The sequence below is a fragment of the Rattus norvegicus genome, chromosome 14 (genome assembly GCF_021556685.1).
Source record: "Rattus norvegicus strain SHRSP/BbbUtx chromosome 14, alternate assembly SHRSP_T2T, whole genome shotgun sequence".
Classification (NCBI taxonomy): domain Eukaryota; kingdom Metazoa; phylum Chordata; class Mammalia; order Rodentia; family Muridae; genus Rattus; species Rattus norvegicus.
The window spans coordinates 37569190-37587385 of NC_141547.1; the positions used below are offsets into that span (position 1 = coordinate 37569190).

At 37.5% G+C, this 18196-nt stretch overlaps 1 protein-coding gene across 1 annotated transcript in view; it reads left to right on the forward strand.

Annotated features, from left to right (window-relative positions):
• Gabra2 (gamma-aminobutyric acid type A receptor subunit alpha 2) overlaps positions 1–18196 on the forward strand; it is a 132786-nt gene that overhangs the window by 106438 nt on the left and 8152 nt on the right. Inside the window, 1 exon segment of the mRNA NM_001135779.3 lies at positions 12883–13085. Coding sequence (NP_001129251.3) covers positions 12883–13085 — 203 coding nt within the window.

The window sequence follows — 18196 nt, forward strand, 5'->3', positions numbered from 1 at the left end:
GATTGTTGGGGGGAGGGTGGCAATGGGGAGAGGATGGGGAGGGGAACACCCATAAAGAAGGGGAGGGGGAGGGATTAAGGGGATGTTTGCCCGGAAACCAGGAAAGGGAATAACACTCGAAATGTATATAAGAAATACTCAAGTTAAAAAAAATCTATACAATAAACTAAACACATTTATAAAAGCTTGGGTGTGGTTGAAGAAGGAAAATGAAAACAGATGTGAAAACTATCACCTCAGCTCTAGGTAAAGTATCTGAAGTAATCTTTAAATCAGGCTCTGATGTTATGGCCTTGCTTGAAATCCTCAGTTTCTATTTTCTTGCTTGTATCCTTTGTGCAATTCCCCTGAAGGCCTGGATTTTGTATCCTTCAGTCTTGTACATGTTATCTACTAATTCAGTTGTGGTCTTCTTGATATCACATTTCTCCTTACTGCCTGTTTTGCTATGTTAGATTTTCCCAACCTACTTCTCTACACAGAGTGACCTATTATGGGTTGTCAAGCAGCTTCCCCAATTATATGTAGGACACATTTGTGTTCTTACATTTTAATATCTCTTGGAGAGCTCTGGTTTTTTCTTTTTTCTTTTTTTTTTTATTAACTTGAGTATTTCTTATATACATTTCGAATGTTATTCCCTTTCCCGGTTTCCGGGCAAACATCCCCCTCCCCCCTCCCCTTCCTTATGGGTGTTCCCCTCCCAACCCTCCCCCCCTTGCCGCCCTCCCCCCATAGACTAGTTCACTGGGGGTTCAGTCTTAGCAGGACCCAGGGCTTCCCCTTCCACTGGTGCTCTTACTAGGATATTCATTGCTACATATGGGGTCAGAGTCCAGGGTCAGTCCATGTATAGTCTTTAGGTAGTGGCTTAGTCCCTGGAAGCTCTGGTTGCTTGGCATTGTTGTACTTTTGGGGTCTCGAGCCCCTTCAAGCTCTTCCAGTTCTTTCTCTGATTCCTTCAACAGGGGACCTATTCTCAGTTCAGTGGTTTGCTGCTGGCATTCGCCTCTGTATTTGCTGTATTCTACCATGTCCAAAATGTGGGGATTATTTCAGGAAAGAAGTGATAGGTTTCTTGGTATTATGCTAATAAATACATGTTTTTCCATTCTAGATCATTAGGGAGCCATTTAAATAAATATTCATGTATTCTATAACTTTGTAGTACATTTCTACATTCCACTAGGTGCCCCCTTTCTTTTTCATTTTTGGAAAGAGGCAGATGGCATGCAGTTTACTGGGGAATAGGCTTGTGCAAACGAGTGCAAACTATGCAGGAAAGGTGATGACAGGGATGACAGGTCACACAAGATCTCAAGGAAAAGAATCCAAGGGAAGCATGCATACCATGGCTACTACAGAGACCAAGAGCCTTTGCTCTTTATTAACTTGTGTGCTCACAAGTACCTGTGAAAAGTAGAATTCGGTAATTATCAATAACAATTCATTACATGAAGGAATATGAGTTATCAAATTATAAACGAGGGAAATGTGCACAAGAGGAAAAAGTACAATTTCAGAAAAAAAGTATGTGCATTTACTCACACCAACAAAACCTTTATGCCTCCGCCCTTGAATCTGAAAATCTGAAATGGGTGTCATTTAGGTTGTAGGCACTGTCACTGAAAAAAGACCTATAAGAAGTAAAGTATTCGACTCTGGAAATGAGTTTTGGATCTAATAAATCTGTGATCTACTCATGTAAGGCAGAAAAATAATACGTCACCCTGCAGTCATATTATGATTGTATAAGCTGTAAATAGAACCTTATAGGGCATAATTGTATCTGTGTTCTCACAAAGTATAAATTAGGAAAATATAATATAATCGAACTTTACAATAATGATAAATGTGTAAATTGCCTGTAAGACAGAGAAGACTCAATGTTTCCTTGGACAGGTGTAGAGGAGCTGTGAGTTATAATTGTAACCTTTCTCCAAGTGATGGTAATGAGTTCTAAACGTTATTATGCTATGTTACAATTGTAACTTTCTCAGTGGTAGTAGAAAAATATCAAAAACATTGCTGTATTTGGGTAAGAGTTGAGTATTGTTTTGTTCACTGTAATGATTAAAGACAGAAACAAAATATTTTTATCAGATTCTTGTTTCTGCGATTTCTAGCAGTAGCCAGCAGGTGGTATCAAACAATTTTACATTTCTTCTAATGCCTCTTTCTGTCTCTGTCTCTTTGTCTACCTTCTCTTTCCCTTCCTGTCTCTGTCTTCCTTTCTCTTGGTATCTCTGTGTCTATGTCTGTATCTCTGTCTCTCTGTCTCTGTCTCTGTCTCTGTCTCTCTCTCTGTCTCTCTCTCTCTCTCTCTCTCTCTCTCTCTCTCTCACACACACACACACACACACACACACACACACACACACGCAATACACACACCCCGCAGCTCTTTGTTATTTAATTTATTGAATCCACCTAGAGGCTCTTACTCTTTTTTATATGTAGATATATCTTTTGAAAATAGAAGACTTAGCTCACACTCTGTTAATTCATTTGGTCTCAATAACAACATATTAGAAAGCACAATTTAAAAACCCTGATTTTAACTAATTTAAAAATAAACAGATTATAACAAAAGAAGCAGTGAAGAAAATCTCCCAAAGTCACAGGTTACGACTCAGACATCTGGCAGTGGTGACTAGTCCTTGAATGGTGTTGAAACCACTCTCTCTGATTTGACTTCATTCAACATATATTTCATCCCAGCACTTAGGATTGCCCTGTTTCGAGGCCATTTATTCAAATACAGGAGTTGGAATACCAATTAAATTTAACATGTTCCTATGACTATGTATACTATTACATAGAAACGAAACCAGGATATACGAGAGATAGAGATTAGATGTGGTCTTTGCCACCAGCTTAACTCACCTACTCACATATATGCAGATATTTTCAACGATGAAGCACTTTAAGGTACTTGCCTTCATGCTTTACTGAGAAACATCTAGTTCTTCCAGAGAGAGAACTAGATGTGCTTTGCACAGGTCACACCAAGGTGAGAAGGAGGAACACTGAAGAGATGTTATGGGAACACTCATTTACTGAGGGCATGATGAGCTGGCAGGTTGACATTGTTGGAAGACACTGCAAAGTTTTTGAGCTTTCCAGATTAGTGCATCGCTTCTTAATGTTCAGTTCTTTCTGTTTACATTGTAATGAGAACCATCTGGGTTGAACCATTAGACAGAAAAGCTAGCATATGAAAATCTTATCCTTCTCGTGAAAGGGTAAATGGGAGAGTTGAGGGGAGGGCAGGGGGAAGGCACTTTGCAGATGAGATGAACACTGTTGTTGTCAAATTCAAAAACCTTCTGAAAGCAAATGATAGGTGCATAGGGGAAATGGTTGAATATGGTTCAAAGCTAATGTGTGCACAGAAGATTCATATTGAATCAACTGTCACAGGGTATTCACTTCAGTGAATGGACCTGACAAGAGCTTTAGCTATGAGTACAAGTTCTGAAAGAAAATTAAACTTATGAGCCTTGGTCATTGGTACTTAAATGATACTTAATTTGTAAAAGATTAATGAAAATATGATTACATCATTTTTCACCTGCCTTTCCTCCTGCCTTCACTCTCATGTCCTCTTCTTCCAAACACTGTCAGACAACCCACAAAACTTCCTCACAGTTTAATAGTCCCTTTTATTTAATTATTGTACTTGCGTGTGTGTGTGTGTGTGTGTGTGTGTGTGTGTGTGTGTGTGTGAATATAACTAAATGATTGCACGTTTCTGAATTTATATGGTGTGACTTATGGGCATATGATTTTAGGGTTGACCTCTCTTTAGATAACCAACTAGGGTTATCCTTGGGAAAGTCCAGTTTTTCTTCTCTTAGCAGTCTTTAGTTGCCTACAGTTCTTTGTTGATGGTAAGTACACATGACATTCCTCCTTTCAACTTAAAATTCCCAAATAATGACATTGTCGTTATCTAGGTCTTGTTTGGGAAGCCATGCTGTTGAGATATATGTAGAACTTCACTGTCAAACCCAGGACAGTCTCACTGCTGATTCCCTGCATCTCAGGGTCTTACATTCCCTGTGCTCTCTCTTATGTGGTGTTACCTAAGGCTTAGGTGTGTGAATTCTTGTTGGTGTATGCACAGAGCCTGGGTTTCCCAAGATACACTGATCTCTGTGTTACGACGTATTGTGGTCTCTGTAATAGTCTCCATTTGCTGCAAAGAGGAGTTTCTTTTTTTAAGAAAGCATAAAAAATGGGGAAAAAATGAGGATCTAATTGGGAAATAACTATCTACAGACCTACCTGTGAATCTATGTTTCATCCATCTATATCTATTATCTACCATCCATCTATCTCTATATCATCTATCTATCTTCCATATATGTATGTATATATATAAATTTATTTTCTATTTACCTACTATACATCTATCATCGTGTGTGTGTGTGTGTGTGTGTGTGTGTGTGTGTGTGTGTGAGTGTGATGCTACCAACAACTCCAGGATTAGGCATAAGGATTAAGCTACCCCTGGAATTATGTCAGATTAGCCTACATGGCTTCCAGAACAATATAAACTAATGCAGCTTTCCTCAGTTCCCTATTGTAGGTTGAAAGTAAGTCCCTATTGCTGGGGAAATCACATACTTAAATCATGGAACTCAGAAGATTTGACCTGGATTTAACCTGAGAACCTCCTTCCTGGGCTGTAGTTTCCATAGTAGCAAAAAGTACTATGTAAGCTGCCAAGGAAGGGACGCTATCAACAGTCCTATGGTGCTAAAACAAGGAGCTATAACAATGACCAGCTATACCTAAGGGTAAAACAGGAACAATCGTATCTTGATGGTAACTGACTGCAGTCATTTAGACTTAAGGCTTGCTCAGCAGGATGGAAATCATGAGTGATATTGAACTCAGTCAATGATCCCGGGCTGAAGAGGTCACAGACCTTAGAGGAGAATCTTTGACTACCTTGCTTCTAGAACAGCAAAGTGTTAGCTTCATTCTAGAATGTATGCTTATACCCACAGATAAGTGTTTCTTTTATCCCATATCAAAGAAGCTTCTCTTTGTAGCAAATTAAAACTATTTAGAAAAACCACATTAGATCAGACAGCAGAGTTCAACTGATTATGGGAAATTCAGTCTCAGCATAACTCCCACCACTAAGGCTCAGAGAACCTCTCTGAAGGGGTGGGGTAGATGGATTGTAAGAGTCAGAGAACCAGGGAATGTACTGTGAAATCATGTCTTGAAGAAATGACAAGGAAGTTTTACCAGTGACTCTTCAACAATATAGCTGCGTAAACATGACATGGACAGTAAGAATATTGATAGGATGCTGATGTAAAAGATAGGAACCGTAAGTAGTTTCACACATATATAAAAACCTAGAAATCTTTAGAGAGGGAAAGTTAGTCTGTTGCATGCATGAGCCACTGCTTGCTCATCCAATTCAGTCATGTAATATTAACTCATATATAAACAACCCACACACTACTGGAGCTAGAAGCATATATGTTTAGAAGCATATGTATGCTTGTAATCTAGTGAAGTGTGGCTTTTATGTATATGATCAATTTATGAAGCTTCAATTTATGATGTAGTGAAGTGTAGGACATGAGAGAATTTAGAGGGAGGGAATATAGAAAGGGAGAAGAGAAGGAGGGAAACGAATTTATATTCTATTTAAAATTCTTAATAAAAGAATAAAATTAAATATGTAAAAATTCAAATTAACAATCACTTCCAGCTTACATTTTATTATAAAAATGATATAGTCCATTCACTTTTACAATAGTATTTAAATATATGTGAGAATGTGAAAATGACCATAATATTAAAACCAGGAACATTCCTTTCTACTTTAAATTGGGATATTACATTCTTTTCTAAAATGATAGTATGCTCTGTAGTGTGTCCAGACTGACTTATTTTACGGAGCTCATTGATGTCAACATGTAAGCACAACTGAATATGCTTTCATTACACATAATTAGCGTCACTTCCTTAACCATAATGTCTCATGGACACAATCATATCAGTTTATAGCTCTATTTCCTTGTTGCCACAGGGTTCTGCTGTTCATACTGTAAATAGATACATTTTTTCAATATCTCTGCTTTTTAAATATCAATTTGTGAGTCTTTTCTTTCAGAGAATTGTTTACACAATTATATTCCTGAATTATTTACTCCATATCCTTTTGTCATGTTGGTAATCCATATTGCTCTGAGAATGTTGTTATATTATGAAAAATAAGAATTAAAAATAGCATTTATGCATGGGGAGCCAGACTTTGAGCTAAGAGTATAATTCACCATATTACACCAGAAGACTTAAAATTTTTACTTGTTTTCTACTTGAGAATAAGGAATAATCTTTTATATAACTTTTTCAGGGTCATGCTAGTGACAAACAGTAAACACAAGGTTAATAAGTCTGCAAGTGGGGCCATTTGAGGGCCCACCCTCCTGAAACAGAGATCCACATGGCTTTGTTCTATCTAAAAGTGTAAGTGAACAGTCACAGGATAATCCCCTTTAAAATGTTGGGAGAGGTGACACCTGCAAACAATGGAGTGGAGTTCTGAAATTATACCTATTCATAAAAACCACTTAAAAGAACTATCAAAATTCATGAAAATTAACATTTGCAGAACTTTGGAAATTACCTAGCTGTAGCTACCCAGGGTACACCTATTTAAGAAAGAAATAGTGAATATTGTTGAGAATAATAAGCTTTGAGATAATATGATATGGTATGGAAAACCATAAATTTAACAGCCTACCTTCCTCAACTACAGAAATTAAAACATATCATTAAAAGAAAATGAGTGGGACAGAGAGATGGCTGTGTGAATAAAATCTTTGTTGCTCGATAACTTAAATTCACATCCCCACAAACAAAGAAGGTTTCTGAAAGCCCAATGGTGGGAGGTGGAGACAGGAAGATTTATATGGGTTTCCCGGTTATCCATCTTTGACAAATGGTGAGTTCTAGATTCAATGTGACACCCAGCCTCAATAAAATAAGGTGAGTAGAGTTTAAGGAAGACACCTAAGATATCTTCCAGACTTCATAGTACAGGCAAAGATATTTGGACATGTAGTGAAGAAATGCATACAACACATACATAAACATACATATGCACACACACACATACACACATACACACACAAACACAAATGCAAACACACAGACACACAGACACACACACACACACACACACACACACACACACACATACACACACCCCTATTCATACAGAAAAGAGAATAAGCATCACTTCCTAGTGAGTCCCTGGAAGACCACTCCAAAGAAGTCTTTTTTTATTTGTTTCCTGAACTCAAAACTTCCCTTATACGAAAGGGTGAGGCTAACCACTGAAAATATTTCCAGGAAGAGGCTTTAGGGTTTAGACTTCCTCAAGGCAAAAACAACAACAAAAATATTTGGAACAAACCAGGAACTAAACACAAATATTATAAAGGAAGTCTTGTGAAAGAGTTGTACATTATATTTGTGGCAAACACTGGCATATTTCTCAGAGTCTATAAGGTCACATACTGCCAGGGTTACATGTGTGTTTAGGAGACATCTGAAAAAAAGTGAAAAAATGATCTTCTCACTTCTGCTTGACTTTAAGAGTGCACACAAGCAGAACAATTGTCTTTTAAAGTTTAAAAATCAGTTATTATGTTGTATTAAACTATACATAAAGATGCCTTGGGGAAATTATTTCTGATTAGATTATTTGTTTTTAGGCATTTAAGGAAATTTCTTCATTCATAAGATAGGTGTCTACCAAGCTAACAAGCTTCAATGGTCCCAAACATTCATGTACTAAGACATGAATAGAAACACATAAATGGTATTAATACACTAAAAAACAAAAAGCAAAACTGATATTTGATATGAAAGAGGTACTCATCATAATTACCAGTCAGGGTGTTAAAAGAAAGACTGTCTCCCAATAATTCTAAACTTTCAAAACTAAATTTTTCAATTTAACTAAAAATCAAATATTATTCTTATTAGAAGAGTGACAATAAATAATGAAAATATATGAAATAAGTACATGTATGATATGCCAGATATTATCTTCAGCATCTACTTAATCTCAGATATCTATATAAATTTGAGTAGGTGTTGTCATTAGCAAAACTTGAGTAGAGTATCATCCACCTGAATGAAAACATGCTCGAGGGGTTGGGGATTTAGCTCAGTGGTAGAGCGCTTGCCTAGGAAGTGCAAGGCCCTGGGTTAGGCCCCAGCTCCAAAAAAAAAAAAAAAAATGCTCGATGGTCACTCAAATCTACAGCAGAATTAAAAACCTAACAGTGAGCATTACTCTATGGCTAAATGTAAAAATTAGTTAACATATATTATTTCTTTGCCATCTTCTTTTATTTAGATTTTGAAGTGAAATACACAATGTGAGAGTTATATATTTGTATAAAACAAACAAATTAATGGTATAATCTGTGATGGAATTATAGTCAAATAAAATATTTAAACTCTTGGTATTTAGTTGGCATTAATGTTAATTATATTATAGATTATAGTGCCCAGGATCACAGCTAAGAAAATAGTTCAAAATAAAATGCTAAAAAGTTCTGGTTTTTTTCTTTAACAAAAGGAGCATCCATTTACTTTATAAATATAGAGCATTTATTTTGGACTCTCAATGTCTAAGATGAGGTGGTTCCATTTGCTAAGCTGTTGAGGGACTAATGGCTTATGACATCAGAATGGTTAAGAGTGCTTCCTGAAAAAAATCAATATTGAGACAGAAAGCCAGGGCTATTCAAGGACATGCCTTGAACTCTGTCTCTTCTGGGTCTTGTGCTCCCTCTCCTCCTTTCTCTTACTTAGTTTGCAGGTTTTCTCTTTCTTTTGCTGGCTTGGTCTCAGTCAAACTCTCCGATGCATTACCTTAATGTATTTTGTGAGCAGCACCGTTATGATCCAGTCATTGTCAAACTATTTCTCTAAGAGATTCCGACACTTCAACCACACTGTGGATTCCAGAACCTAACATTTGGGATACACTAAAATAATATCCAAACTATAGCATAAATCAAAACAAGAGGAAATTAATGTCATAAACAGTGTTTCAGGGCAGATGTCTCTTCATTTTTGATTTTTATATTTTAGGCATATGTGTACACATAATTATGCATTTATATGTACACATTTGTCCAATTGGACAAAAATACTGAAAGAAAATATCCACCAGTGTGTTGCTTCAAAACATGGTGCATTCATAGGTTTTTGTTAAATGGATTTTTAAAAAATGTTTTTCACTCTTCCTAAAGACATTTAATTAATTCACTAGTTGATTGATTGATTGATTTGTGTGTGTGTGTGTGTGTGTGTGTGTGCATGTGTGCAATTGCACAAATAGCATGCATGTGGAGGGAGGTTGGAGACAACTTGTAGGAGTTCATTCTCCTCTTCAACCAAGAATCCCAGGGTTCATGAGCACAGGACATCACCTCTATGCACTGAGCCATTTTGTTGGTTTTCTGAATGCAGTTTTCATAATAACTGAACAGCTGCTGAGGTCAGTTTATTTTCCCAATGTTTCCACAGTGACCACCATGTCTTGTGCATTCACTTATTAGTGAGAGGGATAATTACTACTTAATACTCATGATTTTATTGTACATGAGGGGAAAATGCTGCCTTATCTCAAGAAAATGTGAAAAGTAACAAACCTAGCCTCCAACTTTTCAAATAATCAAAATTTGAGTATATATTTTTGTCTTGTGATGAAACACCTTGACTAAAACAACTTGGGAAGGACTGAGTTTATTTGACTTACATTTCCGTCCAAGTTCATCACTGAAGGAAGTCAGAGCAGGAAGTTAAACAAGCAAGGAACCTGGAGGCAGGAGCTGCCACAGAGGCCATGTAGGAGTGCTGATTACTGGCTTCCTCTTCGTTGCTCAGCCTAAATTCTTATAGTTCCCAGAGCTATCAGCCCAGGAATAGTACCAACCTCAATTGACTGGGCCCTCCCTCATCAATCACTAATTTTAAAAGTGCCCTATAGGGTGGTCCATAGTCAGATCTCAGGAAGACAATTCCTTTTTCTTCTTCTTGAAAATGTAATTTATTCTCCTCTCATATATTGTATCCTCACTGCAGTTACCCCACCCCTTACTCCCCGTTATCCCTCTCCCCTGTATCCAGTTTTCTTCCATTTCCCTTCAGAAAAGAGAAGGCCCCTCGGAGAGATCAACCTACCATGGCATAACGAGTTACAATAAGTCTAGGCAAGTTTTGACCAACGCAACCCAGTAAGAGGAAAAGAATCCCAAGAGCAATCAAAAGAGTCAGAGATCCTCTGAGTCCACAACCATAATGTGTATGTAGTGGACCTAGCTCAGACTCTAGAGCTTCCCTGATTATCATTGTTTCAGACTCTGTGATCACTGACGAGCCCTGGAAAGTTGATTCTGTGGATCATGCTCTTGATCTTTCCAGAGGCATTTTCTTCTTATTTTTTGAATTCAATTTTATGTTTTTACTTATTCACTTCACATTCCATTCCACTCACTGTCCCCCTCTTGGTCACCCCTGTCACAATCCTTCCTGATACCCTCTCCCCTTCTTCTCTGAGCAGGTGAGGGCCCCCTGGGTATCCCTCCACCCTGGCATTTCAAATCTTTATGACATTAGGAGCTTCCTCTCCCACTGAGGCCGTATAAGGCAGCCCAGCTAGTAGAACATATCCCACATTTGGACAACCACTTTTGGGATAGATCTCCTTCTAGTTGTTTAGGACCCACATGAAGACCAAGCTGCACATCTACTACATATGAGCTGGGTGGTCTATTTCCAGCTCTGTATGTTCTTGGGTTGGTGGTTCAGACTTTGAGAGACCCAAGAGTCAAGGTTAGTTGACTCTGTTGGTCTTCCTGTGGAGTTCCTATCCTCTTCCAGGTCTGCAATCCTTCCTCCTCTTCTTTCATAAGAATTCCCAAAGTCCATCCACTGTTTGGCTGTGGGTGTCTTCATCTGTCTGTGTCAGCTGCTGGATGGAGTCTTTCAGAGGAAACATGTTCCTTCTGTAAGCATAACAGGATATCATTAATAAATTGTGTTAGGGATTGGTTCTTGCCTAGGTAATGGAGCCATTATTGGTTGATCATTACCTCAGCCTCTGCTCTATACCCCATGCCTGCATTTCTTGTAGACAGGGTAAACTTGGGGTTGAAAATGTGTGGGTGGGTTGGTGTCTCTATCACCCCACTAAGGTTCCTGCCTAGCTACAGGCCTCTTCATGTTCCATATCTCCAACGTTGTGCACCTCAGTTGTGGTCACCCCACTGATTCTTGGGTCACTCCCTTATCTCATGAGGGGCTCTGTCTCATCCTGGAGATGCCTCCCACTTCCTTACCCCCATCAGTTGCAGATTTCCACTCATTTTCACGGCCGTTTAGCCATCTGTCCTGTCCTTTCCCACACCTGATCCTGAATTGCTGATTCTCCCCCCACTACCCCTCCCTCCCAGTTAGAGGCAGATGGAGGCAATTTCTTAATTGAGGCTTCCTTCTGTAAAGACTTTAGCTTGTGTCAAGTTGACATGAAACTATCCTGCATATCTTCTTAGCTGCTTTGTTGATGTTGATTAGACCTGTAGCCTTATCCAAGCTCGGTGACTACTGTATTACTGAGCAACATCTTCAAGCCATTTATTTTCTTTTTCTTTCAAATGTCCCTGAGGTATGCAATTAAGCTCCTATTGGACTTTCAGTTGATTATAGCCTTTTGAGTGCTGGTGCTGCAACTTCCTGCCTAACTTATTGTCCTCTTTTTCCCCATAAATGTGAGTTGCTTGTCACCAGCATAAAGAGTTTTAGGAGAAAGGAAATATTTGGGGGGGGGAAGGTGGGACACAAAAAATGTATAAAGCATCCTTTAATTTATCTTTTTAAAATATATCACACGTGGATATTATGCTTCTATAATGTCTATCCCTCCCTTTAAACCCTTTAGAACCCTCATACGTTCCCCCACTTCCTCTCAAATCTATGACTTTTTAAATAATTGTTACACATACACCGAGAGTCAGACAGGCAGAAGGAGAAAGCCTCTTGAGTCAGTTTAGTCTTGCTTATAAATGTATGTGTTTAGAAATGAACACTTCACATTGTGTTGCCTGTTAGGAGCTTGTCCCTGGAGAAGCCTGATTATTCTTCTTTCTACAGCAGTTGACTCCCAGAAATTTTCTTTTTTTTGTCTTGGAATGGGGATTTTGGTTGTTTTAAATTGGTTATTTCTATCTTACAAACTTTTGGATTAGTAGTTGTCTTATTTCAGACACAATTTAAGTGATGCTGCAAGAGATCTGCCTCCGCAAAGCTCAACAAGCAGAGTTAATTCCATGCTTACACAGCCATACTTAAATGAAAAAAGTCTTAAACCTTCTCAATTACCTTTCTGCTATAATGACTGTGGGGATTTGACCAGGTGCTTTAGCATGATTCATCTAAATGAAACAGATTGTGAGTTATGGTTGATGAGTTTTTAATACTAATTGAGCTGATGGGTAATAGGTCACTCTAAAGTGCCTGCACTTTGTCACACCTAATGATGCTTCCGTATTACCAGTCTTTTTAAATATCAAATATACTTAAGAAAAAGTGGAGTTAATACAAAATGAAGTAAAAAAAAATGAAGGCACTATCAGGGTCTGTTTGGTGTCTCTGCTTCAAGAAGTAGGATAGCTAAGAATAATGGTCTTGCTCTGTTTTCTAACACTTGCCTAGTGATTAGAAATGACAACAAAAATAGTTTCAAGGGAAAGAAAAGGATAACTTTGTGCTAGTCTCTCTCTCAATCACTGACTGTTCCTTTGGTCCCTGTCTCTTCTTTTACAGGAGTAACAACTGTTTTGACAATGACCACATTAAGCATCAGTGCTCGAAATTCCCTTCCCAAAGTGGCCTATGCCACTGCCATGGACTGGTTTATCGCTGTTTGTTACGCGTTTGTGTTCTCTGCCTTAATTGAATTTGCAACTGTTAATTACTTCACGAAAAGAGGATGGGCTTGGGATGGAAAGAGTGTAGTAAATGACAAGGTAAGTCGAGCCCCTTCTAATCTTATTAAAGGAAAATTTGAATGCATTCAGGCTTGTTGCAGATTCCTTCCTAAAATTTGAAATTAAAGAAAATTGAAATTATCAATTTTCAGAAGTTTGTTCTTGCTTGAAATCCTTTAAGCGTTCTTGTGACAGTGACACCTTTTAAATGTGTTCCTCAGCTTCTGTGGAGTTCTGCGTACAACACTGTTGTAGGTTCACACATGGCTTCCACAATCTCTGAAGTAAGGAGGGTCTCTTCTTAATTTTAATCTTCCACAGCGATTAATCTCAATCTTATCAAATGTGTTGACTTGCTCCAGCTCATACAACTGACCAGTAAGTTTACTGGAACCCAGTTCTGTCTGCTAAGAAAGTTCATGCCTTTAGATCACCAAATATATATTATGATAGAGCTTTGCAGGTAAAATGAGCATTAATTATATCTAGTAAAGACTTAATTGCTCTGTCAATGGGTCAATGACTCTTCATATGTCCATATCTCTATTACTGCTTTGTAACAGTGAAGGTAGGATTTTCCTCTTCCCTATAATATGAAATACTGCATTCATATAGTATGAATAGTGAAATAGCCAAGAATTTTAAGTTGGTCATGTGGTCTAATTGGGGAAACTTACTTTTAATATTAATTCTTAAGAGTCCTGATATCTATCTCTTCACATTTCAAGTACAGAGGCTAATGGGATACTTATGCATAGATACACCAGTGGCTTCCTGTCCAATTTTATCAATTGCTATCTGCCCTAGGAAACAACTTTGTATATATTTTTATGTGATATAAATATTTTAAGTACTGGAAGAAACTTCTATTTGGAAAGTTTCATTGAACAGCATATTATACAAATTTTCCAATAAGATTTGGAAAACCTTTATTGTGGTTTGATTTTTGTCTCAGTTATTTGAATGTATGTAAATATTTATATGTTTAATTCTTACCTATGTTACAGTTTGCACATGGAAAGATATAGTTGTAGAGTTTAAGACAACTGTCTTTTTTTTTCACTTACAAGCTATAGAAGTTCTAATTAAGTTGCTAGCTTATTTTTAAGTTGTGTTGGCCTACTATGGGAGTAGGGATAAGATTTTGAGTGGGACTTCTCAGGTTTCTATGCTTAACTTCTGGTTGATTCCAGCACTGCTGATCTGTGCTGTTTTCATTTCGCATATAGAGAATTCCTCATCATCGGATCGTTGTGATTGCTTCTCTTTAGCTCTATTAGTGATGCATACACTTTCTCCATAGATGACCTGGCTATGACAGTGGACCCCAGGCTCTTTCAGAGTCTTGGCTGACTACATTTTTTTTTATTTTAAATTTTGCAATGCGTTGATGAGACAACTTATTTATCTCAACAAAAAATGTTTTTAAAAACTTCATAAGAGATTTTCCGTGTAAGCCATTTGGATTTCCCGAGACACAAATTTTAAGTGTAAAATAACAGTTTTCTCAAAACACAGAGGTTTTGTCCTTTCACAGTCAGTGGACTGCATGCGGTCCTTTCCTTCTGCATTTTATAACACGAGAGCTGCAGGTTTGTGACCAGTCAGTCCAGACAGCATTCAGAGCTCCTTCGACAATTTATGAAGTACAAAGCATTAACTTGCCACATTAAAAAGATACTCAGTCATACATGTCCCTAATGTGTGTTGAAAAGAAGAAACGTGTACTTAAATTTCATGTGTCTAGAATCAGGTCTTTACATACAAGATTATGAATAAATGCTATTGACAGATTGTTTTTTATGCCTCAGATGCTTTTGAGCTCTAAGATCTTGATGGATCTTTATATTGGGCTTAGCTTCACTCGTGGCATTAGCAAAGAAACATTTATTCTAAAAGTATACATCTCATCAAAGACAAGAATTGTAAGGGACACACTGTTTGCAGGGCATCCAAGAACTTCTAAAAGAAGTTATACAATGTGGCCCTTCTCTATCCCCAAACCAATCTTTCACTTCTGTTGCTGAAACCTCTTCTGTTGCTTTCGCAAGCTTTTTCCGTTGTTACTTTCTTGCTTTGTTTTTCCTTTTAACTATCTCATTTATATTTTCCTGTGAAGAGACCTAGTTACTTTGCCACGACTGAGAACCATCTCCCAAGATCTGGTATCACGGTTGCCCCTACCTCTAGATGTAACTCTTCTTTTACCACAGAAACTTCTGAAATGAGTTTTCCCCTGTGGTTTTTCTTTTACTTCAGCTCTTAGTCCTCTGTACCCTGAAATTCTTCCCTTCTCTGCCCCCTTGCCAGTAAGCCCTAATCGACTATTGGGTGATGAAAGTTTTCCACCCCCACACCCCCTGGGATGCTCACTGAGCCTTCCTCTGCTATGCTGAGGACATAGTCTTGGGTGCAACTGGGCAACTTTTTCTCTTTGTGGTAAGAAGTACTTCAGTGACTTCAGCGCCCTTTGCTGACATCACTGGCAGCTGCAAAATTCATTCCACACTGTGAAGCCCTTTGCCACAGTTGAGCTTCTAGATCATGCTCATGTTCCCCAGAGAAAGTCATGTCAGCAGTCTTTGATACTTTTGTTGGTTTCTCGTTGTTTACAATGTGGTTGTCAATTTCCAAGTTGTACTGACAAAATTTGCAGGAATATCTACAGTATTAAAGCCATAATTAGTCCATTTGCTGCCACAAATCATGTAATCCTTGTCCATTGTCGACACAATTTTCAGTTTTTTATGTTATTTCTGAACATTGCTTTCCAATATCATTAGGTCCCATTAAAAGTGGTGTGCTTTTCAGAGTTTTAGAAAAACCATATCATCCATTGAGATTGAATATTCGAACTTTAAGTCTGCCAGTGATCATAATGACAGACTTGTCATTTTAACAAGTCATTTATCCCTGGCAAGTTGCACAGCATCTTACATATTCTACATATTCAGTAAACATGGCATATATTATTGAAATATTACCAATTCAAAACTCTAAAACCAACACTCTTGTCTTATAGTGCAGTGTTATACCTGTCTTACAGACAGCATTGTTTCATTCCAATTATCTACCATCTTCTTCCCTAGTCATTTCCACTTTGTCTAGCACTGCAGTCGTTGAGAACTGCCTGTGCTCAGATGTTTCCAGTCATTTCCACATTTTCTGATATAATGTCAAGGACAAGGGCCAGAGAGATGGGTCAGGGGTTAAAAACAATGACTGCTCTTCCAGAAGAACAAAGGTTGGATTCCCAGCTCCTGCATTGTTGACAACTGTCTGAGCCTGCAGTCACAGGGAATCTGACACCCACTTGTAGCTCCCTAAGGCCCTGGAAACTTAGTTAATGCATCTGTTTATGTGCAGAAAATCACCCGTACACATCGGATAGAAGAATGGAATGAATGAATAAATATATAAATATATAAACAAAAAATAAATATTTAAATTTAAAAAGCCAAGGACTTAGAATGTTAGAACAGGATAACTGATTCTGTTATGTGTCTGGTCAGTTGTTTATACAGCATAAGTTAAGTCTTTTAACTCAATGTTGCTAACAATGAAAGTGCATTAGTAGCTTCAGCCTAGGTTCTCTCAGTTGTCCTTAAACACTGGATTCCTAGTGTTAGTGTGCAACAGTGATGTCTCTAGAACTGTTATGAATAGGCAGTAATGTAATAATTAATAAGCATGGTTATTATCAACTTCTACACCCGCCTCCCCCCAAAAATACAGAAAACAACAGCAGCAAAACAAGGAAAATCCAACCTGATCTCCTTTTTTGTCTTTTCTTTGTTCTTATTTAGGTGCTTACCTACAATATACCTCAGATAGGACATGACAAAATGTCACATTCCAACAAACAGGACTCTGTGTGTGTGTGTGTGTGTGTGTGTGTGTGTGTGTGTGTGTGTGTGGTGTGTCTAGCATTAACTTATGTTCATTATCCTTATAAACCTCGTGTTGTATTCAGTATTATTTTATACTTCATTTACTGCTTCCTGCTTTTAGTGGGTTTTTTCTTTTTAATATACATTGTCATCTTAGAGTAACCTAAGTATTACTGCAGGGCATTTATTTTTTCAGCTCTATTAGTCAATTACTGAAGGTAAAATTCCAAGACTAATATGGTCCACGTAAGTAGTTTTCCATAGATTTATTTATATGATAAATATTATGTAGGATTTTTTAAAAGTATAATAAATTTATATTTATATGCCTGTAAAAATCTTTAAGTCTGAGGATTACATTAGCAAAATTACTTGGTAATGGACACATATTTTACAAGTGTTGATACTGAAATACAAACTATCCAGAGTTGGTGTTCATATTCTAACTCTGCCTATTACAAATCACAGCTATTTCCCTCAAAATATGTGTCTTCGTGTCTCTGACATTGGACACGCTTTCCGTCCTTGGTGCAATATCCTCTTTCCTTCTCTGACTTCAATTACCTTAAATGTCTTATCTTGACCTCAACATTTCCAGATTTACATAAATTAAACCCCTTCATTTCTTTCCCAGAGCAACTGAAACTATCATTTGTATAAGTTCATTGAATCATGGTTTTATTGTAAATAATTCCTTTTACCACTTGATTAAAACCCCTGAGAGAATAATAACTGTTTGTCATATTAGTGATTATATCTTTTGTCACCTAGCATACTGTCCAGCCCATAGCTGGCGTTAACCCTGTGTTCAAGCAGTGTTGGCTTTGGTTCAATTTCTTCAGATTGTTTTCATTCATTAATTTGAGACATTAAGTTCAAACTGGCTAACTAAAGCAGAGGAAACACAAGATAATAAATAACATAAAACACAGATCTAAGAATTTATTACCCAAACTTATGGAGTGAGTAATTTTTCTTTGATTCACCCTATTGATTTGTAGGTAACACCACACCTCAAAGTGTACTTATTCATTTATTCTCATTTATAAATTAAAATTTTAGCTTTGTTTCACGTATGTATATTTTGTCTGCATGTATTTCTGTATTTGGGTATGCATGATGCCTATGGAGGCCAGGAGAGGACATGGGATCCCCTGGAACTGGCAAATACAGGTGGTTATTAGTTGTGCTGTTGGTGCTAGGAATCGAACCCATATCCTCTGGAAGAATAGCAGTGCTCTTAATCACTCAATCATCTCT